At 41.3% G+C, this 25,416-nt stretch overlaps 1 protein-coding gene across 1 annotated transcript in view; it reads right to left on the bottom strand.

Moving 5' to 3' along the window:
- The window catches only part of LOC126318168 (tetratricopeptide repeat protein 7B-like), a gene marked incomplete at its 3' end in the record, with an annotated part of 32,244 nt that extends 7,725 nt beyond the window's left edge, over window positions 1-24,519 (bottom strand). The window contains exons 1-2 of the mRNA XM_049993207.1: window positions 24,233-24,519; window positions 11,999-12,152 (exon numbers count right to left, since the gene is read on the bottom strand). Coding sequence (XP_049849164.1) covers window positions 11,999-12,152; window positions 24,233-24,286 — 208 coding nt within the window. The remainder of the gene's footprint in view (window positions 1-11,998; window positions 12,153-24,232) is intronic.
- Between the last annotated feature and the right edge of the window lie 897 nt (window positions 24,520-25,416).

Here is a 25,416-nt window from a genome sequence, read left to right as displayed (position 1 = left end):
CACCTGACGGTGTGTGGCGGAGGGTACTTTGAGTACCTCCATCGGTTCCCCCTTCTATTCCAGTCTCTTATTGTTCGTGGAAAGAATGATTGTCGGTATGCCTCTGTGTGGGCTCTAATCTATCTGATTTTATCCTCATGGTCTCTTTGCGAGATATAGGTACAGTCTGACATATGTGTGTCCTGCCACATTGCCAGGCTATCTTATAGACTTCGTACCGTTTTCACATTATGTTTTGGATAACACACCAGAAAACAGAATAAACATAATTGTCACATTCTTTTGAGGTTCCCCTTCTGTTTTTGCTATTTGTACAGTTGGTGCAGGACACAGGGTTCTCCAGATCTGATGTTCTGGTTGTTGGTTGAGACTCATTGTTGGAGATGTTTTGACCACTATGTACCAATATTATGAGCACTCCGTTCCTTTGTGCCAAGTAGTTGCAGCTGTCCTCGTGCTTGTATAGGTTGGTTTGCATCTTCTTATGAAAGATCGGCATTGGGTCCACAAACAGAATGGAGAGGAAGACCATGATACTTCTCAAAGAATCCGGCTTGCCAAATTAAGTTAGTAAGAGGGTATGGCAGAGAACATCATTTCCACCAGGACTTTATGGACTTACAATGGTTCACAAAGATGGAGGTGCATTTACACTTCATTGTTAGCAACAATGGAGAACCAACCCACTCAATTGCTTAATATGTGAAGGATATGCTTAGCCCATATGTTAGAAATTGTCAACATCTTATTCAAAACTCCATTGATTTTATAAATTGAAGACATAAAATCTGAAAATAAGTCCATGGATTCTGTTGGAATCCTTAATAACTTTAAACTTAAGGATTCCGACATCCTTATTAGCTTGTCTTTCTTTTCACTAGAGTGCCTTTACAAGAATCCCTGGAACTTATGAGACAGAAATTTGACAGAGAAAACCAATGTTTCTAGGCATGTCTTGACGTTTACATAGTTTATTTTTAACAGTGGTTGCTACAAGTAGACTGAAGGAGTAGCCATGAGAAGTCCACTTTCACCAGCTGTCATCAACATATATACGAATCATTTCAAGGAGGAAGTCCTGGAATCAGTCAATGTAAACCAACCTGTTCCTCAGGTATGTGGATGACACCTTTGTCATATGACCTGTCAGGTCCCCAGAGGATTTAATTAACAAAATGACATAGCTATTCATAATTTAAAGCTTCAGCCAGTATTTCTTACGTGGACGCTACGCAGTACCGCAGACATGGAAAGGAAAGTGTCACACAGTACAAATAGCCTGAGTTAGTAAACACGTCAAGGATACAAACAGCGTGTCTCTCGGACCTTGGAGGGCAAGAAGGAACTTTCCGCCCCAGGACTCTGCCTGACATATCGAAACCAATGTAGGTCCACAGCGATGAAATGTCCGGGAAGACCGAAAAATAAGTTAGAGAAAGCAGATGCAAGGGCTGTGTCCAAGCAGGGCAGACCTTCAAAATGGGTATTTAAGGGCATCCACGAGCAGCAAGAAGCAGAGTCGTCACAGAAGCTGAAGAGGGCACAAGCAGCACCCAAGGCCCGGCAGCATCGAGAAGGTAGCAGCCGCTGCTGATGAGTCTATAGTAACTGCAACTACGAGAAGACGGTGATGCTGTGGTGGAGTCAACTACAACTGTCGGTTAAGTAGAAGTTCTGCATTGGAATAGTTTTGAACAGGGACAGTTTGTCTCTGTCTCAAGTAGCCTCTACAGTTAGATTCAGCAATACAAGGAACAAGCCACTGGCTGGTGCTTGTCTCCTGTGAGATAGGACATGGGTCCATTATTTGAATGAAGAGTGACGTAGAGATTCTGGCTGAATCTATAGAAGTGTACAGAGTAAGGGGAAGGGTCAGACACCTCACATGTCCTTTGTGATATTAGTTCAATAAATTGTGTTAAAGGAGAAATCTCACCATACTGTTTTGACAGTTCAGTGCTGCCAATTCCCCCTTGTACCCGCTACCTATGGAAAGTATTGTGTAATGTATCTACACCTCCTACACGCCCTTAGACAGTCCAGGAGATGCTACTCCCTCTCACCTCCATTATAAAGACTAGTTCAAGGGAACCACAAACCTATAATTGTCGTCAACATCCCGATTGTACCACGCAGGCTCGACCAACTCTATATTGGTATCCGGGACCCGTGCCGGGACATGACAGACCACATGAAAGACAAAAGCTGAATTATTAATTCCTCATACAAAATTTCCATACACCAACTTTATAATGGAAGTCTAAGTGGATAATGGAAGTCATACTTCTATATGTGGATAGCTGCCACTACTTGGCACAAAGCAACGGTGTGGTCAAAACAATGGTACTTGGAGCTCACACCCCCTCCAACAATGAGAGTCACAACCAAGAACTTGAACATCTGAAGATGGTGTTCCACAATAACAGTAACACACAGTGGCAAATTTGGAGAGACGTATATCCAACACCAACTACACTGGCAGAAACAGAACAGGAACACCAAGAGGATGCAACCCTTGCGTTTATACCACTTTGTGGTGTGTTATCCAGGAAGATAGTATGAATTCTCTAGAAATACCAAGTGAAGACTGTCTTCTGCCCAACAGGCAGGGCACTTGTAGGCAGTGTCAAGCACGAACTTTGACTATGGAAGCCTGAGATCTATCAGATTCCCTTTCTATGTGGCATGACATACACAGGCCAGACAGTGCTGTGAATACTAACTGCACATCAGAATGCAGCAATCTAACTAGTTGCTACTTGCAGAACACTGCCTATCAGAATTGCACGAAATGGATTATGACCATACTATGGCTCTGACACAGACATCTAACTTCTGGGGATGTTTCATTAGAAAACCTATTGAGTTTCAAATAAGGGAGTTAGTAGAACCTGGGAACCTAGGTTTTGCTTGACTAACAGAAGGAAGGAAATCTCCTACAACAAACTACCAGAGGGGGCCAGCAAAGCAACAGCAGAAACACAGTCAGCATGCGACACAAGGTGCAAACCGCAGACAGAGAAGTGAATTCGTTGAACAGTGGAGGAGATGCTGAGCATGGATCTAGCAGGGAGTGGTTGGTCGGGTGGGGTGGGGGAGGGGGGGGGGGGGGGGGGTGAAAGTGCTGTGGCAGCTCCTAGGCACTCAGTTTGTCAGTTTGTGCCAATTGGACACTGACAGCTGGCTATTCACTTGTGAATTATTTCATCATGAAAAATATCAGGAAAATCACACTAGTAAAGTAGAATTCTCATGAGTAAATACATTTTAAAAAGCAGTATTTAAAACTACCACTTTATGTCTGTTGTCTTCAAATTCATCTCTGACTGATTCACTGTAGATCGAATGGAAGGACTGGATCCAATCATTGGCTTTATACACAACCAGGCCTTCATAAGATTTTCCAATCCATTTTTCACTGTGTTCCAAAAGTTGAAATTACTGTACACCTCACATATAAATCATGTAAGGGATACATGAGCTGCTACTAAGTTTCCTTCATCAGTTTCAATGCCATCTCTTTTTTCTTAAGAGTGTAGTAGTGTATTTTTGCAACTTCTCAGACTGCAGGTATTAAAACAAAGAAGGTCCTTGTTACCTTTTATTAACTTGATACATATTTATTTAGGCCACGGTTTATAAAGTCTTAATTTTAACCACAACCTGCAGTAGTTGGATTGGAACTAGATGCATCAGTCCAGCTTTTATGTAAGTTGGTAATGGCTGTCCATCAGTCTGACCAAACACCAATAGTCTACTAACTTTCTCGATGATCATTTTCTCTTTGGCGACTATAGGATATGTCTAACCAGGAGGTCAAAAATACTTTTATGTGTGAGCAGTCTGCGTCTGACTGATTGTTCATGGCAGTTGTCTGAGAATGTGTCGGGTGTTCCTTTATTAAACTATTTGTCCATACTGCCACTATTTTTAAATATTTTTATATGTGGATTATTTATTTGTGTTCTACATATGGACAAATCTGATGGGATATTAATGAGCTTAGTTAAAAATTTAGAAAGTCCATGTTCTCGAATTATTAGAAAAGTTCGGCAAAAAAGGGGGACAGGTGCCAGCAAGAGTGCTCAATGGGCAGCACAATTTTGTACCCGACGCCTACTTTGTTGATTTGACAATGTTTTACATTAATAATTGAATGTCTCTCATATGTATATCCTGCCCTATCATTACCTAGTATAGAGTTCATATTTGTTTCATCATCTTGCATTGATCGCTTTACTCCCGCGTTTGATGGTCCCTTTTCTGTGTATGTACAGTTTTTCTTTTACTATATAATCACATTACAAGAGTACAAGATGATCCCCCATTTTTTTTGGAGTGACTTTGAGAAAATTTATTTTTTAACATTCTGACTTATCAAAATTGCAAGCTTTTATTGACAAAGTATCTGCTTAAAAATTTAACATTACACCAAATCTAAACTTATGCCACTTACTGATTGTTGACATTTTGATAATACAAGGAGAAATAAAATAAACAGAACTTATATCTTCATCTTCACAAATATTTGGCTGTTTCTTCTGAATATTTTGCAATTTCTGAGGGTCTCTGGTGGTTAAGTTCCTCTGACTACTACTCCCCTATGTTGTATTCTGGTGGCTACATCAACAGAGAATGCTGATTACCTACTTCACTCTTTCCTTCATACATTTGGGTTCTTTCCCTAGTTATTTTATCAATCTTATTATTTTGTTAGCTCTGTAAGCTTGTTCTGCCTATATTACATTTTTAAACTAAAATCACTGTAAAAGTGTCTCAGAATGACATACTGCCACTTTCCCTATTTAGTAATTTTCAACTTTAACTTTATTCATGTTATAATTTGTTGCGTTTTATCAATGTAATAATTTTTACACCTTATGATCCCACTGTAGATTTTACCTACTGTTTTTTCATTGTACTGCGTTTTGTAAAATTATAAAATCAACAAATATGAATATGCTTACAGTAGTGTTGTCTGACATGACATATGACACAGACATATTTGGCAACTACCGTACTCGGTTTGTTTCGAACAGTAGTGCTGTTGACAGGATGACTCTTCCACCACTATGGCATAGTGCCACTGTATTTTAAATATGTGCGATAAAGCTAAGCTGATTTTGTGTGTATTTCTTAATGATGGCACTATGGCTTCATTATATTACGACAAGTTGTTAAACATCTCCATCTCATCATAGTTTATGCATATATTTCCACGTCTATGAAAGTATTACATTTCACTGTAGCATATTTTATTGTTTGAAGATGTAAACTGTCCATTAGTTGTTTCTGATTTTCCCATGCCCTGCTGTATATCTTATGGTGATTGATGACAAACTGGTAGTCCAAGGATCAATAAGTTTTGTGATCACTGATGGAAATAAGACATTTATTAAAAAAGGGGAAATAAAACCAACAAATATGATAGTAAGGATATAAATTGTATTACAGAGAGATGGCAAGAAGGTGTGTGTGGGTGGGGGGAGGGGGGGGCGCAGAGAGAGAGAGAGAGAGAGAGAGAGAGAGAGAGAGAGAGAGTGGGGGGGGGGGGGCGGGAGGGGGGAGAGGGGGGTGACTGGTTGGTTTAAAAGAGGGGGGAGGAGAAGCTAATTGTGTGGTCATTGGTCCCTTGTTCCTGGTAAAATAACTACACAAGAGAAAGAAGAAAAGAAAGGAGACGTACAGTACAATAACAGGAAAAAGGAAGAACCATAAGAACGACAGATGGACAACCAACATTACTATGGACAAAACAGGGGGGAGGGGGGGGGGGGGGGGGGAACACAGAGAGACGCAAGAAACAGGTAGAAGCGGCAAAAACAAGAGAGCAGATGATCATGGCTGGCCAACCATTAAACATTCACCCTAAAAGCTGCATTAGAGTGCAGAACACAAAGGGACAAAGGACATGTGCTAAAACATATATAGAATGATAAAACCCACCATCACGTATGAAATATAGAACTAAATTAGACGATGAGGCGTTGTGAGATAAAATTAATGTCAATGAGTCCGGTAACTAAAGAGTCCGTCACAGGGCAGGCAAAAAAGGACAGCTCACCAAGATGTTGGCCACTGTCAGCTGGGCGCCACACCAATACTGAGGTGGGTCCTCACAGTGCAGGAGGTAGCCATGTGTCACCCAAGCATGGCCAATGCGGAGCTAGCAGAGAGCCACACAGTCCCTGCAAGAGGCGCACATCGAGGACTGCCACACATTCCTAGTCTCCTTAATGGGACGCAGTTTGTTGTGCATGCTGTGGTTATGCCGTTTCCACTCCAAAAGCCACAAAACCTTTCAGCGTAGGACTGAATGCAGGTCAGTTGCAGAGGAGCCAATCTCCATAAACGGTTTCCACGTAGCCTGCTTGGCCAGCCTGTCGGCAAGTTCGTTACCTGGGATTCTGACGTGACCTGGAGTCCAGTCAAACACCACTGAACAACTGGACCATACCAGGGCATAGATAGAGTTGCTACCAAAGGATGACGAGGGTAGCACTGGTCGATAGCTTGTAGGCTGCTCAAGGAGTCAGTAGACAGAAGAAACTACTCCGCAGGGCACAAACGGATGTGCTTAAGAACACGAGATGGCCACCAGCTCGCACTGAAAACACTGCAGCCATTGGGCAAGGAATGCTATTCAATGTGTCCTCCATGGACATACGCGAAGTTGACACGAGCATCAGCCATTGAGCCATTGGTGCAAAAATATTTGTGGCCTTGGTACATGACAAGAATCAAAAGGAAGTGGCAGCGGAGAGCCACGGGGTTAACTGAGTCCTTAGGGCCATGTGAAAGGTTCAGGCAAAGCAGTGGCCTTGGTGTACACCATGGAGATGTACATGAATGGACCTCAAGTATAGGTGGTGAAGGTAAGAACTCCAGTTCGGAAAAAAGGGATCGGACATGAACAACAATTGGAAGCCCTGACCTGGGTCCCAATGCGGAAGATGAACCACTGTGGGTGGAAAATGAGACAGTGATTTGGATATCCTGGAGAACTAAAAATGTGTGCAACGTAACTGGTCAGCAGATGTGTATGCCTAACCTGCAATGGAGGGACACCACCCTGCCCAAGGACAGTTGTCACCAGACTCGTCTTAAAAAGGTCCTGTCGCTAGGCAAATGCCACAGTGGTTCAATGGGGCAAGTAAATGCAACGCTGAGGGTGCCGCTGAACCATAAGCCAGACTCCCGTAGTCAAGACGGGATTGAACAAGGGCTCTGTAGAACTGCAGCAGCATTGATTGATCTGCACCCTAGTTGGTGTTGCTCAAGCAGCGGAGAGCATTGAGGTGCTGCTAGCACTTCCGCTTAAGCTGACGAAGGTGAGGAAGCTCCCCAAGTCAATCAGGCGTCGAAAACCAGTCCTAAGAATCGATATGTCTTCACTACAGTGAGTGGATAGTCATTAAGGTAAAGTTCTGGTTAAATGGTACAATGCCGAAAGAAGTGCATAACACACGTCTTTGCAGCCACAAAGTGGTAACCGTGGGCTAGAGCCCATGACTGCACCTTGTGGATGGCTCCCTGTAAGTGCCACTCAGCAACACCAGTAGTGGTGGAGCAGAACGAAATGCAGAAGTCGTCTGCATATAGAGAAGGTGAGACAGACGGCCCTACAGCTGCTGCTAGACCATTAATGGCCACTAAAAATAGAGACACACTCAATACAGAGCCCCGTGGGACCCCATTCGCCTGGATATGGCAGGAACTATGGGAGGCACCTACTTGGACACGGAAAGTCCCAAGCGACAGGAAATTTCGGATAAAAATCGGGAGTGGGCCTCGGAGACCCCACTCATATAATGTGGCAAGGGTATGATGTCGTCAGGTGGTGTCACACGCTTTTCATAATTCAAAAAAGACGGCAACCATGTGTTGGCGTCTGGAAAACGCTGTTCGGATGGCAGACTCATGGGACACCAGATTATCAGTGGTAGAGCAACCCTGGTGGAAGCCGCCCTGACACGCAGCCAGCTGGGCAGGTGACTCCAGAACTCAACCTAACCACCGACACACCATACATTCCAGCAGCTTACAAATAACGTTGGTGAGGTTGATGGGCCAATAGCTTTCCACATCAAGTTGGTTTTTACCGGGTTTGAGCACCAGCATGATGGTGCTCTCTCACCATTGTGATGGAAAGATGCCATCGCACCAGTTCTGATCGAAGATGATGAGGATGTCACTTGCAGTCAGGTGAGAGATGTTGAATCATCTGACTGTGGATCCGATCTGGCCTACGAGCTGTGTTGGGGCAATGTGCAAGGGCACTGAGAGCCCCCACTCTGTGAATTGGGCATTATAGCATGTAGTAAATGAGAGGAATATCCCTTCCAGCCACCGTCTGAAAGTGTGAAAGGCTGGAGGGTTATTCTCCAACACAGAGGCTCGAGCGTAGTGCTCGGCAATCGTGTTTGCGTCAGTAGAGAACATGCCATTTATGTTGCCACCTGGAACACCTGTTGAGGTCTGGTAACCAAAACATGTTCGATCTTTGCCCAGATGTGGGAAGGTGACGCATGGCACCAAATGCTCCCGTCGTTTGATAAGTTTGCGAATGCGGGCACGGAGCCATTTAAAGGCTACGGGGTGCTCGAGAGAAGGGTGCCGCCTATGCTGCTGTAGAGCTCACCGACGCTCCTTAATTGCTTCAGCAACTTCCGGTGACCACCAAGAGACTGCCTTTCGCAGGGGGCACCCTAAAGAGCTGGGGATCACGTTTTCTGCCACAAACTATTGTTGTAGTCACCTGCTCAACCATCAAATCGATGTTACCGTGTGGGGGAGATTCAAAGGTGACAGCAGAGGTGAAGGCTTCCCAGTCTGCCTTGTTTAAAGCCCACCTGGGCAGGCGTCCGTGGGCCTGATACCAGGCCAGTGACCGGAAGATGGGGAAGTGGTCACTACCGCACAGGTCGTCATGAGCTCTCCAGTGGATAGATAGGGGAAGTCCTGGGTTGCAAATTCATCAGTCAATGGTCGAGTAACTACCATGAGCCAAGCTGTAATGTGTGGTGGCCCCAGTATTTAAGAGGCAGAGGTCAAACTGAGACAGTAAAGGTTTGACATCTCTGCCTCAGCCAGTAAGCACGGTGCCACCCCACAAGGGATTATGTGCATTAAAATCACCGAGAAGTAGGAAAGGTTTAGGAAGTTGATCAATCAGTGCAGCTAATACATTCAGGGATACTGCTGCATCTGGAGGAAGATATACATTCCAGATAGTTATTTCTTGTGTCATCCTTATTCTGACAGCCACAGCTTCAAGAGGAGTTTGGAGGGGCACAGTTTCACTACTGAGTTTAGAACATAAACGCAAACTCCACCTGACACTTCATTACAGTTGCTACGGTTCCTCTAGTATCCCTTATAGCTGTGGAGTGCAGTGGTCCTCATTGCCGGGGACCAGGTTTCCTGGAGGGCAATGCAGAAAGCAGGTGTAAAGCTTAACAGTTCTCGTAACTCTGGCAGGCAGTGATAGAAACCACCGCAATTTCACTGGAAGATGATGTCATCGTGAGACTGCGAAGGCATGGAGTATTCAATGAGGCAGTTTACGCCTCAGGGTCACCTGTTGCCACCGACTTTTCACCTGAGCAGTCTATATCCATTGTCTTTGAATGTCCAGTGAGATCTAGGTCCTCAGTGGACGCCAGAATCTCCACCTCATCCGCAAACGCAGAGCTTGTGGGTGCGAGCGCAATTACCTTCGTCTTGTAGACCTTGTTTTTGGATTCCTCTCGCTGCTCCTTGGGTTTCCCTGGCTGGGAGGACTTCACTGATTCAGTCTCTGGGACTGAGGATGAGCATGAAGCCATATGACTAGCTGCTTTTGGGTTCTTCAGCATTGGCGTCAACAACAGGGAGGAAGTGCCCTCCACCATCAAGGGGGAAGGTTTAGTCTTCTGGTTCTGAGAGGTGACAGGAATGCGAGGAATTGATGGGGCGACAACTGTTCTCCTAGCAGCGTTGTAAGAGGCGGTCATAGCCATAGGATGTAGGCACTCAAATTTCCTCTTAGCCACAGTGTAGGTCAGTCGGTCCAGTGTCTTGTATTCCACGATTTTCCTCTCTTTCTGTAAAATCCTGCAGTCTGACGAGCAAGGTGAATGACGCTCTCCGCAGTTGACACAGATGGGAGGCGGGGCACATGGAGTATTGGGGCATCCACAATCTCGACATGTGGCACTGGAAGTACAGCAAAAAGATATATGGCGGAACTTCCAGCACTTAAAGCACTGCATCGGGGGAGGGATACATTGCTTGATATCACAGTGGTAGAACATCACCTTGACATTTTTGGGAAATGTGTCATCCTCGAAGGCCAAGATGAAGGCATCGATGGCAACCTGATTATCCATCAGACCCCGATGGATGTGCCGGATGAAATGAACAACTTGCCACTCTATATCGGTGTGCAGCTCGTTGTCAGACTGCAAAAGAAGGTCCATGTGGAATATAATACCCTGGACCATATTTAAGCTCTTATGGGGCACGATGGTACAAAAACATCCCCCTACTTGTCAAAAGTGAGTAACACCCGTGACTGGGCAGAGGATGCTGTTTTTATCAAGACTGACCCACAGCACAACTTGGACAAGCCCTCCACCTCCCCAAACTATCCTCCAAATGCTTCACAAAAAACGGAGACTTCACGGGCTTTAAAGATTCCCCATTAACTCTCGTACATACAAGGTACCAGGGTGAATAAGCTTCACTGCCATCCTTGCTCTGGTGTTCCTCCCATGGTGTGGTCAGGGATGGGAACGATTTGGGGTCATATTTCTTAGCACTGAAGTTAGACTCTGCCCACTTAGAGACTGCTGGCGGTGGACTACCAGCAAGAGATGACACACTACGCTTCATGGCGTGTCATCTGCCCTGATGCCACCCACTCCAACCAGGGTCCCTCCCCGCGGGTGCCACCCAATCTCAGCAAGGGCCACCTGTCAGGATGGCCATTGCCGAGAGTCCCGGTGTCCCAAGGAGACGGGCATCTACACCATGGTGTATGTGGGCAACTGATGGTGCAGGCATCAGCAGAATGATCCCTGTGTTGTCAGGGGGGCTACAACCAACAGCGTACATAGTGCCCCCACCACAACGGTCTGGCAAACATGCTGGATATGAGGTGCAAGGAATTCCATGGTCCACTTCAGCGCAGAAAATGACACTGCATATTGAGTGGAGGAAAATGCACCCAGGAAGGTGTCCTTGCTCAAGAGATGGATGATGAGCAGGACTGCAATGCCACAATGAGCAAGTGAGCTAATGATCTCAATGCTCAATGGACATCATGCACCATGTAAGGTGCCCTTCCCCAATTGGCTCGTCCTTCGGGAACATTTTGAAAAATGGAGGTCAAACCCTACAGGGGACCATCACATAAAAGCCGAAAGGTGAGCGACTCCTTTTAGTTGCCTCCCTACGGCAGGCAGGAATACCTTGTGCCTATTCTAACCCTTGAGCTTGCAGGGGGGATTTTGCAGTAGGAGTTGTCATAAACTGAGGAGTCTTTCCACAAAGACACTGAGAGGGAGCACTTAAACTAGAATGTTGTTGAGGTTCAGAGGATGACCAGAAAGCACTCCTGATGATGTGGCAAGTAGTAATCTTGGGTAGTGTAGGTCTTATTTCAAAATATAATTGTAGCTGGAGCTGGCGTTCATAGAAGTAGTATTGTGTCAGAAGATTATAACTTTTCTAGCATCTTAAAAATAACATACATTTGTAAATGACATGGAAAATTTATGTATATCAAACTGGTGGAATAATTCTTGGGAGAGGAGAGTAATATGGCTGTGTATCTGGAGACAGAGTACCTGTCAGAAACAGTTTGGAGGTAGGGAGGGGGGGGGGGGGGGGTGAGAGAGTGCTGGCCAAGGATAGGTTAAGCAGAGATTAATGTTTTAACAGAAAAAATTAGTACATGCAAGAAATTCAATATCTGCACTATTTAGCACACATGAAAAATCAAGTCTGCACTTACTAGAGTCCTTATCAGATAATTCTGATGAGTACATCTGGAAAACGCTACGGGTCTCACTACGTCTATCTGATTGTTCCATTACATCTGCCTGTATTTGTTCTTCATACAAGTTTTTCCATAGTGCCAACATATTTCCAGCTGTATGGAGTGCTTGCTAAAACAAAACAGAAAGTTTATACACTAATCACATCAAATAAGAAGTAGACGTAAACAAACATAACAATTAATTAGGTAAAACAGTTTAAAGAGGTAGGGAGTATATATTACACAAAAGTTTTCACACAAAACAGCAATGGATGACAACACAGGTGATGAATTAAACAAAAGCTATCCTCAGCTCTTGCCAATGGCCTTGCCACTGTGGTAACACCAGTTCCTGTCAGATCACTGAAGTTGAGCACTGTTGGGCTGGACTAGCACTTGGACGGGTGACCATGCGGTCTGCTGAGCGATGTTCGCCAGCGGGGTGCACTCAGCCCTTGTGAGGCAAACTGAGGAGCTACTTGATTGAGAAGTAGCGGCTCTGGTCTCGTAAACTGACATATGGCCAGGAAAGTGGTGTGCTGATCACATACCCCTTCATATCCGCACCCAGTGATGCCTGTGGGCTGAGGATGACACGGCGGCCAGTCAGTACTGTTGGGCCTTCCAAGGCCTGTTCGAGTGGAGTTTCTCCTCACCTCTTAGGATAATTTGAATACTACAGTGCTTTACTAGGGATGGTCCGTAGGAGGTGGTATGCTTTGTTCCTGTGCCATCTTACCAAGGCAGCTGACAAAGCTGGTGGAGTTTAGTGTCTCCCAGACCCAGTATTTGGTGGAAAATGTCCCCAACCCACCCACACTGAAAGTAATTTAAAACATTATACCTGAGAATAAATTGAGAATGAGTTCAGCTGTCCATAAGTCGTCTGCCAATTTTAGAGACAAAGGGCCTGCAAAATCATGTTTAGTAAGGAGAGCCGGAGGAGGGCGCACTCCATCAAGATGTGAGCTAATGTTCATAAGGCTCTGCAAACACAATGTGGAAGTGACTTGTAGCAAAATAAAACTTTGGGTTAATATGGTATGACCACTGCAGAGGCATGATGGTAGGAGGAACAGGAGGAGGAGAGCCATAATACAGCAGTAGTCTTCTTGATAGTGATAAGTTTGTTGGAGTGGGCAATAGCCAGATGATGTTCCATCACTGAGTGAGAAGTCTTACTCACACCCACAAACCTCCACCAGGGATAATTAAATATTCATAGACAAATACATCTAATTTGATTATGTCTGAGAGCAAGTCTGGTGGTTGATAGAAGGATTTGCCCATTATTAGTACTGAGTTTTGGCCGAACAATTGTTCAATTACTATCTTGGTTGGTTTGAGTTCCTTTCCTACTGTGATGAATACACTGTCTCCACTTCTGTCTACTCTATCCTTTAAATGTATACTTAGATCCAGCCCAAACATTTCTCTGCTTTCAACTGTGGGTATTAGCCTACTTTACGCATCTAGTGTTCTGTTAACTCCACTGCTCTATAGGAATGTTTAAAAGTCTGTAACAAAGTTGTGAATGTTTTGGCAGTTGATCAAAAATATTTTAATGGTCTCATTAATGGGGGCATTTCTCTGAATCTTGCTGTAACTGCTTCAGGTCTCGCATCTGTTATTACCTGGACTAGGTGGAGAGTTGCCTAATCTAAAAAAAAAATTACTTGTATGCACCCTTCAGCCATTTAATACTGTAAACAATTCAGCAACATTTTCTTAAAGATTTTATGTAAGTCACAATAGGGTTGGTAGTCTACACCTTATAGTACAGGGTATAGCATACAATAATAGACCATTTAATACAAACAATCAAAATGTAATATATAGAAATCCCTTGCATAATTTGATATATTTCTCTCACCTTTGGTCCGCCACCTGTAAAGTTGTACAATTAGGTATGGCATATTGATGCTCTTTAAAACACCTCAGCCAACTTACATCCCTAAACTCTACAAGAATAATTTAAAAACGTCATTATGAGCTCAGCAATGCATGGTAAAATTGTTCTTATATAGAAGTCTCCATTTCACTACTAACAATGAGCCTCCCCATTTCAGTTGTTATTGTGCAGGACAGGAGCTGTAGTTTATTAGTATATTTCATGTTTCTAGAATGAAATTTTCACTCTACAGGGAAATTTCACTGATATGAAACTTCCTGGCAGATTAAAACTGTGTGCCAGACAGACTCGAACTCAGAACCTTTGCAAAGGTCCTGAGTTCGAGTCTCAGTCCGGCACACAGTTTTAATCTGCCAGGGAGTTTCATATTTCATGTTGCCCATAAATTTCTCATGCTAAACTCTTCATTGTGGAATGTGCAATTTCATTTAGTGACAACAAAACTACTCAATTCAAAATATTTTTCAACATCCACATCAAATTATTTCTTATTAGTATTCGAGCAAATATTTTTTCACTATGGATCAATTTCAGAGCACAAAAATCTAATGAATATCAGGTGACAAGCCATACCTTTCAACAGATGAAGAAGAAGTTGTACTCATTACAAAATTACCATTCAGTAATATGTAAGGCCCAAGTGAGAAATTTTTTCAATATGATGGTTTGAAAAGAGAGCAGAAAGTTTCAGAGAAAATTAAACTGATCTGTGAGCATCATATTTCCAAATAGGCTACATGTGGCACATAAATGGAATCCAAGCAATGAAGGAAGATTAGAGTTTGATGCCCCACTGATGACAACAGTATTATAGATGGAGCACAAGCTCATTTTGGGGAATGGTGGGAAGGAAATCAACTGTGCCTTTTGAAGGAACCATCCCACAATTTGGCTTAAGCAGTTCACGGAAATTGTTGGGTACACACATGGAGATTTGAATTGATGTCCCTCAAATAAGATTCCAGTGTCTCACTCCTGCAGCACCTCATTTGGTTTCTTGCAGTCATATTTTTGTGGAGAGCAGAAACTGAATATAAAACTGACTTTAATGTTGAATGCTGCTATTTATGAACATACCATTGTAAAAGAATATAATATCATTTTTTCTTATCATATAACAATTTTCTACTTAATGATTGCAATTTGAAATGCACGGAAACAGCACTGACGTACAGGAAATAACTATTTGCCAGAAGGTAATGATGATGATGATGATGATGATGATGATGATGATGATGATAATAATAATAATAATAATAATAATAATAGTAATAAAATAATATATGTTGATGTCATAAGGAATACCATGATAAGAATACTGCAGCACTGCATTGATACCAATTGTCAACATTTTGGATACCTTCTGTAAATGGACGTTCATGCTACCTTTGTAACCTTTGTTGACCTTCAAAGACATTACTGTTACACATCATTGGATTCATCTAGATAACCACTATCAGAAAATAAGTACCAAACTATAGCATCCCATTAATATATATATATATATATAGTTGGCCTTAATATCTCTGACGCGACCCACCTAGCAACAAAAAACTAACGTCATATTACGGCCCCGGTTGTCCCATAAAACGATCGTCCCACAAACATTTCAGCTACTATCATACTTTCGTAATGATTATATGTGACTAACTCTTGGAAGCGAAGGATGTGAAAATATGATACAGCATATAATAATAATAATAATAATAATAATAATAATATGAATAAGTATTTACTGACTATATATATATAAAAAAATAAGGCTTAGAAAAAAACCCTTTCCATTTTATGTAAACAAATCCTGTATACGTATGTTTTACAAGGCCGATTTAAAAATAAGACATTTCAGTTAGCATAATGTTACTTTCAATGAAAAACTGATTTCTCTGTGTTCTATTACTGGGAGGTGAAAATGTAGGACACTAAGAAGTTGTTGATTCTCTTTCTTTTTCCCTAGAAGCATAAAATCTTGAAAGTGAGTAAATTATATTTATTACATGTAACAAATTACTTGAGTAATAACATTTTTATATGGAACTAAAATGCAGTTAGCATGGATGAAGCATTGAGAGTAATTCAGAAACACATGTTAACCATTTAGCACAAAGAATCACATCATGGTATAAAAAATAGATTTAAACCTAACCAACTCTATGATTCTATATTCTCATATCAGAAATGATCGTGAATTGTTCATTTTTTTTATTTTAAATGTGTTTTCTTCAGTTTAAACACAATGAGTGTGTGTATCTGTCTGTAGAATATGCTCTAGCCACTGAAAAAGAGGTGTGGAATGTCATCGTCATTGTCATCAGTTCAAAGACTGGTTTCACACAGCTTTCCATGCCACTCTATCCTGTACAAGCCTCTTCACCTCTGAATAAGAACTGCAGCCTACATCCATTTTAACCTGCTTACTGTATTCAGCTCTTGGTATTCCTCTACAATTTTTACTTGCCCCTGCCCCCTCTCCCTCTCCAACACCTCCCTCCAACACTGAAGTGACGCCCCATTGATGTCTCAGAATGTCTCCTTATCAACCAATCTGTTCTTTTATTCTAGCTCTACCACATTTTTTTTTCTCCTGAGTATCTCCTCATTTATTTGATCTACCCATCTAACCTTCAGCATTCCTCCATAGCACCACATTTCAAAAGCATCTATTCTCTTATGGTCCGAACTGTTTATCACCCACATTTCACCTCCATATGAGGTTACACTCCAAACACCTTCAGAAAAGATTTTGTAACTCTCAAAGCTATACTCGATGTTAAATTTCTCTACTTCAGAAACACTTTTCTAGTAATTACTGTTTTATGTTTTACATCCTCTGTAACTCTGTCATCAGTTATTTTATTGCACAAATAGCAAAATTCATCTATTACTTTTGATGTCTCATTTCCTAATCTAATTCCTTCAGCACTGTCTGACTTAATTAAGCTACATTCATCCAGTTTTTATTTTATTTTATTTTTTTATTTTATATCTGCTTTTCAAGACACTGACTATTCCGTTCAACTGCACTTCCAGGTCTTTGGCCGTCTCCAAAAGAGCATAATGTTACTGGCAAGCCTCAAAGTTTTTATTTCTTCTCCTTGGGCTTTAATTCCTTCTCCAAATTTTTCTTTGGTTTCCTCGACTGCTCAATGTACAGACTGAATAACAATGGGGACAACCCTGCCGTACTCCCTCGCAACCAGTGCTTCCCTTTCATGCCCCTCACAACTGCCATCTGGTTTTTGTACAAATTGTACGTAACCTCTCTCTCCCTGTATTTTACCCCTGCTACCTTTAGAACTTCAGAGGGTGTGTTCCAGTCAAAACTGTCAAAAGGTTTCTCTAAGTCTACAAATACTATAAAAGTAAGTCTGCCTTTCTTAACCTATCTTCTGAGAAGTGTTTGAGTCAGTATTAAATCACATATTCCTACATTTTTCCTGAATCCAAACTAATCTTCTCCAAGGTCGGCTTCTACCAATTTCTCAATTATTCTTAAAATAATCCATTTCAGTATTTTGAAACTATCAATTATTTAACTCATAGTTTGATAATATTCACACCTGTCAGCACCTGCTTTCTTTGGGATTTGTATTATTACATTTTTCTTTAAGCCTGACATATCTTGCACACCAGATGTAATAGCCTTGTCATGGGTAGCTCTCCCAAGATATCAGTAGTTCTGACACTGTCATCTACTCCATGGGCCTTGTTTCGACTTGCGTCTTTCAATGCTCAGTCAAATTATTCTTGTAGTATGATACTGCCCATCCCACCTTTATTTAAGTCCTCTTCCTTTTCTATAATATTGTTACAGGTTAATTTCCCTTGTGTAGCCTCTCTATATCCTTCCACATTAGAGCTTTCCATTCTTTGCTTAGCACTGGTTTTCAGTCTGAACACTTGGCAACAGTACAAGTGCTTCTGTTTTCTCCAAAGGCCTTTTTAATTTTTCTTTAGCTGGTATCTATCTTTCCCCTATTTATACATATTTCTACAGCATTGCATTTGTTCTTTAGCCATGCCTGCATAGCCATTTTGTACTTTCTGTCAATCGCATATTTCAGACATCTAAATTCCCTTTTGCCTGCTTCATTTGCTGCATTTTTATATTTTCTCCTTTCATCAATTGATCCTTTTAATACCATAAGGCTCAGAGGTCCATTTGCGACTTTTATTATCTTTTCTGTCAGTAACTATACATTTTATTTTACTGAATATTTAGGACTTTTGTAATTTGTCCTATTAGCCATAAGTTTGGAAAATAATTACAAAGATTTACCTACAGCTTTGTGTTAAAGTGTTTGTTAACATTTGCTCTGGTATGGGCCTCGAAAGACCGTGCAGTCAGAAGCAATTTTTAAACAATATCTGTGCAGTGTCTGTTATGCCATTTGCTATTTCTGACTCGTGCTGTTATTCTTTCAGCATTCAACTGTCCGTGTGATAAGCAAATGTTTATTTTGGTACATTACTTCATATAACAGTTGCATGTTCTACAAAATGAAAATGGTGCAGAGAAGAGGACTATCAGTCTTCCGATTCTGAAAACCTATCCAGTGAATCTGAATTTTCCAGGGATGATGTTAATGAGGTAGAAATTGCTAAAACCTCACAACAACATGAAGAAAGAGGAGGAGGAGGAGGAGGAGGAGGAGGAGGAGGAGGAGGAGGAGGAGGAGAAGAAGGATGATGATGATTCCTTTACGATAAAGTCTAAGAACAATTTAGTGCAAATTCTGTTAAATGTGACATTGTTTTCTCGTAATCAGAAAGCAGTAAAGGGCTACAGCCCTACAGGATGGAATTTCTGGTAGGTTGAGCGAAAAGGATATACCGAAAGAAGACCAGAGGTGACAACATATTTGATTACTAATGGTGATAATGAAGAGTCTTGTTTTATGTTGTTCTTTCACATACCACTCATTGAGAAGTTGTGGATGTGAACCAACATGGAAGGTCGAATCGTTTACAAGGACTGGATGGATACAGATTTGAATGAAATGAAAAAGTTTCTTCGTATTCTGACTGATAGGTGTTTACAGGTCGAGAAATGAAGGTATCAGTCAAGTTCGGAGTGTTGCACACGGCCGACCACTGTTCAATGAAATTACACTAGTGAGTCAAAACATTATGACCACTGCCAACTGTGAGGTTGAATGCTTCCTGATGTTGTTGCAGGCATGCATCACAGTAAGAACAAATGTAAGCAGAAGAGAGACAAATGTGCGGCCATTATATCAAAGATACGGGCTACAAATGCATAAATCCACTGATGTAAGTGATTTTGACAAAGGGCACATTGTTGTGGCACATTGGCTGGAAACAAGAATCTCTGAAATGCCGAAGCTGGTCAGTTGTTTGTAGTAAGCACCTATGGAAAGCAGTTTGATGATGGTGGAATAAAGTGTAGGCTGTATGGTACTGGACATTCACATCTCATCACAAAATGTAGAGGTCAGAGGACTCCCTCTGTGTAATCTAGGATAGGCAGCAATCTGCGGCAGATCTGATGACACAGCACAATGCTGGTACAGGCAGAAGTGTTTTTGGTGCACTCCATTCAAAGGTCACTGTTAACATGGAGCTCTACACCACATGGCCCTTACATGTTCCTGTATTGATCCAATGACATCATCAGTTATGATTTCAAGGGTACAACATCACTGAGTTTTCACCGTGGATCAATAGAAACAGATCACCTGTTGAACAAATCCCATTTCTTTTTACACTAGGTCAATGGTTGGGTCCTTACATGTCACCATCTAGGCAAACGGCTTCTTGAAACGTGCAGCATGCCACAGATGTAGGACAGTGAGAGCAGAATTGTGCCATGGGGTACACTGAGTTGAGGTTCTATGGGATCTATGGTAATACTTGACGACACCATGACAGCAGTGAACTACATGAACATTATCGTGGACCACCTGCATCTCTTCATGTTTGAAGTCTTGTCTCATGGCAATGACATCTTCCAGCAGGATAACTCTTTGTGACACATAGCCAGAGTCGTGCTGCAGTGGTTTAAGGAGCATGATAATGAACTCAAACTGATGTTTCACCCAGCAAATGCCTATGATCTGTATCCATTGGAACGCACACATCGGGCAACAGCTGCATTCTGACAAACCACCATCCTGTAGTTTTCAGAAATTTTGTGACCTGTGGGTAGACATCTGGAGGAGGAGATTAGTGTTTAACGGACCACTGACGACGAGGTCGTTAGAGAAAGAGCACAAGCTTGGATTAGGGAAGGAGTGGGAAAGAAATTGGCCGTGCCCTTTCAAAGGAACCATCCCAGCATTTGCCTGAAATGATTTAGGGAAATCACGGAAAACATAAAACAGGATTGCCTTTTGGCTCATCGGTGTACGCCTCGGAACTGCCTCCATGCTATTATGAGGATGTTGTGCTTTGACATGCAGCAACCTGGCACAAATGTAGGTCACAGGACAAACTGGAAACAATCAGAGAAATTTTTGAGATGTAGGAAACTACCCTAAGGGCCTAAATTCTAAGAAGGTACACAATTTTGGATAACGGTTGGTCATACACAAGGTTGTTTTCCAGTTGGACAATATGTGCCATCTGAAACTGGTAGATACAGTATAAAGTTCTGGACAGTTTGTAACAGTGTAACAAGCTACTATTGGAAGCTGGAAGTGTATTTGAGGAAGAATGAAGAAACCAGAGCCATGCAATGAAGAGAATGTTGTGGAAATTCTGGTGACTGAGCTTGAAAAATCTGGACATAATATCACCAGTAATAACATTTTTACACGAAACAAACAAAGGCGAACTGCCTGCTGGCTTTATTACACCTACAGAACAAAGTACACTCTACATTATTTCGTTTGCATGAAATTTCAATCACCAACTTTCACCTCTGAATACAAACATATTTTGTTGGCACTTAACTACCTAGGGGGATATGATCATCAGCATAAAATAAGAGAAATCAGAGCTTGAATGAAAAGATTTAAGTGTTTGTTTTTCCCATGTGTTGTTCGCGAGTGGAACAGCAGAGGGATAGCTTGAGGTTAGTACGATGAACCCTCACAGCAAAGCACTTAATTGTGAACTGCTGAGTAATGATGCAGATGCAGATGCTGGTGTTTCCAACCAAACATGATGATAGCTTTATATGTTCCTAAGAAGAACAAAGTTGTTACCGTTCTTAGCTCTCTTCATGAATAACTGACAGTATACCAATCAGAAGAAACCTGAAGTTATAATGATATACAGTGCCACAAAAGGTGTCATTGACACCATGTACAAGAACATGTGGTGCTACAATGTGAAGAGAAAAACATGGTTCTGGCCATTAGTCGTTAGTGTCTGCACAGGCAGCACAACACTGCTACACAACACGGATGGCATGGATACTTTATTGGCTAAAAGTGACTCGATAACAGCCAGTGAATATGACCTCGAGACAGAGAAACAGACTTGCCATATAAGTGAATCTATTGGAAGCAGAGTGTCTGAACCCGTGAGGAAAGACACATGTGACTGGCGTGTATGGCTAATAGCTAAGAACTCAGCAACAACAAATGGCATTAAGAGCAAGGCAAGGTCTGTTTTGGTTGAACTCTGTGAAAGAACTGCCCCACCTGGCTTACTGCTGCCCACAAGTAAACACCTTCGCCAGGGGTCTGACCATACTATGCATTACATGTGTTCTCTGTGGCAGCTTTCCACATTATCCCGCTGCACTACCCATCCCAGCTCATCTACTTTCATCATGATGTCCGCTGGTGGGGATAGTAAATTCCTCCCCCCTAAAAAGGTGACGTACGGCTAAAAATGAGTAGGCTTGGGCCACAGCCTCTGACAGAGAACTGGAAAGGCCCTTGGAGCACCCGGCTGCAGACCGACCAGCATGGGAGACAATTCAGACAACACTGGCTCCACAAGAAGGGTCTAACAGCTGAGGCAATTGGAGGGAGGGGAGGGGGGTGGAATTCACTGGCAGCAGTGGAGGCTAGACCACCTAGAATGGTGTGGAGAAGGAGCAGGTGGAGGTCAGATCAAAACCCAAGGGCTCCACATTGGCAAGCTTAAGTGTGAGCCTCACTGCAGGCCAAGGCTGTAGGCAATAGGAAGACAGTTCATAGGTGAAGTACTGATGCTAAGCTGTGTTCGCATCGACCCTCTGTCATAATCATGTTGTATAAATGGAGATGATGTTTTAACTACTGACGATGCCTTTGGCACAATTTTTTTTATTAATCTCCATTGCAGGATGTAATTTTAGATATTTTACTTCTGATGAAGGTATATTTATATATACCGAAACCATGGTCAAGAATTTTAACAAATCTTTATCCTGCAACTGTTTTGGCTGCGATCATTTACCGAGAAGAATTTCAACAGTTGCTGTTTCAGCCATGTTTAAAATCTTTAACTATTTTTTTCTCTTGAGTGTGAGTCAGGGAGCAAACTTAAATTTTAACTTTTTCCTCTTTAGATGTCACTGAACATTTAATTTTTAATTTCTCTATTAAGCTCAAATATTCAGTGTCAGATGATGCTGGCAGTAGGTTTTCTTCTTCTTTAGAAATAATGTTGGTATCTGTATTATTAAAGCATTATTCAATGTCTTTTCTATTTTTGTCTGAAATTTGTTGTACCTTATTTTCCAATAGCTGCTTTTCTTTTTCTGCTACTTAATTTTATTAATTTCAAAGCAGGAGGTACTTCTAAGTTAGAACATGCAAAATCCAATACGCTAACAACTTCCTCATTAGGAATATAAATGTCATTAACAAGGTTACATGATTCTGGTTCTGGATTCACAACAAATAATTTTAAGTAATAATTTGGGCACAGGAAATTTCCAGGAATCACATTACATTTCACTTGGGAAGCTGTTTCACTCTCACATTACAAGGACAAATGTTCAAGTTTTATTTCCCTCAAACCTTTAGTAATAGGCTTTGTATGAACTTTAAGTGGATCACAGTACTTTTTCCAAAAATGTGGTTGTGCTTCAGAATATATTTCTTCTCATGATACTCACACACTGGTGTTACAGAAGAACTTACTCAAAATTTAAACAAAGTTTGTCTAACTATATCAAAGTCATTAACATTTTTCAAGTATTTCTACAATGCCACATTCAGCAATAATTTACTTCTTTATTGAAAATAAACCTAAACGTAAATGGGCATTTTTATTACCACAGAACAAAAGCAAAAGCTCCTATTGTTTAATATTGCAGTATTAAAAATAAATAAACTAAATGAATATTGGGCGAATGTGTGAACTAAATATATTAAATTTTATCACAATGAAACAATAAACCATTTAAATAGGCAACAGCCATAAGATCAGTTGTAGAGTAACGTGAATTATTTCCTCATTTTCAAAAATTCATGTCTTTGTTCACAGTCAGATATCAATGTTGAAATTTTTACAGTATGATGCTATCATATAGGTGTACAAACTGTGCAAAAATCATATTTTTATATTTAGTCCCACCTGAGATAGCTAACCCCAAACTTTACAAAAAATGAAAATTATCAAATTTCAAAAACTCATAAAAAATTAAGTAAACATTTGTAAGTGTTCTTGCTCTACATGAGGCTAGCAGTGTATCATATCTAACTATAGGAAACAAATAAACTCTCATAAATCACTCCTTGTCTGTTTTTTTGGGCCTAAAAAGTCGATTTTTGAAAATTTGGATGAAAAACTTTGGTCATTTTCACTTAATATTCTAATATACTCTTTTCTTATGTGTTTTCATACTCTGAAGCAAATTATGTCTTATGTATTTAGTGCTGCACCACTGCTGAGAACTTCAAAGTAATTTTTCCTTCATCAAAAGTCCAATTCTGTATTTCCTAAAAAATGTTATAGCCTTTTTCTCAAAAATATTCTTTCACTTTACATCGATGCGTGTTTTCCTTTTTCTTAATGTTGTTTTCACACTGAAATTTTTAAGTCAAACAGTATTTCCTTGCTTCTCAGTGCAACATAACAAAACACTGGTTACATGTTTGCACTGATCTTCATAGCACATTTTTTGCTCTCTCTGTAAAGTGGGTGTAGTTAATTTGACCTTTAGTCATCTTTCAAAGCTTTAATTATACTACATCTGAATTATTCTCATGTATTCTATGTAAGTCTGTTGGATACATGTGAATTTTTACATTTAATTTTCTAGTAGCAGCCTCTTGATGTTTTGTCTTGTTTTACCTACATTAACTAAAAAAACATCTTGTCTCACTTTCCTGTCTTGTATTCACACAGTAATTAGCAGTAAATGCATAACTTACATAAGCAGATAATATTACCTCTCCTCCAAGATGTTGTAGCTCTAGCTGTGCCTTCGTGTAATGCAAGTTCATGTTATCAGGATATTCTTGTATAACAGCATCCAACAGTTGCAGGGCTTCAGCAGTCTGCTTGTGCGCTGATAAAAGTAACACAAGAAGCTGAAGGGAAGGAACATGCTCAGCATTTAAATTCAATGCCAATTTCACATGTGCTACTGCTTCTGTTAACTGTCCATTGTAAGCATACTGAAGTCCAAGATAATACTCCGCCAGATGATCATTTGGATCTGTCTGCTGTGCCCTGTGAACAGTTTAGTAACTTACTGTACACCTTCAAAATAACGTCCTAAATCTGCTTCAAATAAAATACACATTACCTATAAAAATATACTATTACCGGTAATCAAGTTTCTAATTTACATGGTAAAGCTTCTGCTTACATAGTAATCTAGAGACAAAAAGAATCAGATGTTCATCATTTTCACTGTATCATAATATTTGATTTGGGTGATTTACACATTGAATTACTTTCTTATTGTTTTGAATGTCAGATTTGTTTTGTTTTTAGGGTGCAAAAACAGCTGGGGTCACACGCACACATGTCATAAATGTAGAACACGAAGACAGTGAGGAGTTAAAAAACAACTAGACAGTGAGGAGTTAAAAAACAACTAAATAAAAGGTAAAACACGGTCGACAGCCCACGCGTCATTTGCTATAACAGCTGATAACTCAGGTGGCGAACAGTTAAAACAAATGGACATTACATCAGGAAGTGGTGGACAGTTAAAACTTGAGTGTAATGTGTACAAAGTAGTGGGAGAGGCCACTTATGAAATGACAATGGCTAAAAAGCCAGTGCCCATTACGCAACCTATTTAAAATGACCTCCTCCCGGGGGAGGGGGGGCAGGGAAGGGGGGGGGGGAGGGAACGGGGGGGGGGGGGGGGGAGCCAATGACGATACCAAAGGGACACTAGCACCTAAAAGAAGGTAACAGAGAGATCACTGAAGGGAATATAGGAACTAGTGGGCTGAGGTACAAGGACTGCAGCCTTGGCAGCAGAATCAGCAGTCGTTTCCTGGCAGATCGACATGACCAGGAACCCACACAAACTTCACAGTGGCTCCATCAAGAGTGAGCAAGTGACAGTTTTTCTGGATCCGTTGCACTAAGGGATGGGCGGTGTACAGTAATCATT

Source organism: Schistocerca gregaria, unplaced genomic scaffold (assembly GCF_023897955.1).
Source record: "Schistocerca gregaria isolate iqSchGreg1 unplaced genomic scaffold, iqSchGreg1.2 ptg000656l, whole genome shotgun sequence".
NCBI classification, from domain to species: domain Eukaryota; kingdom Metazoa; phylum Arthropoda; class Insecta; order Orthoptera; family Acrididae; genus Schistocerca; species Schistocerca gregaria.
The sequence above is the reverse complement of the archived record's forward strand: the minus strand, read 5'-3'. Positions and strand labels throughout refer to the sequence as shown.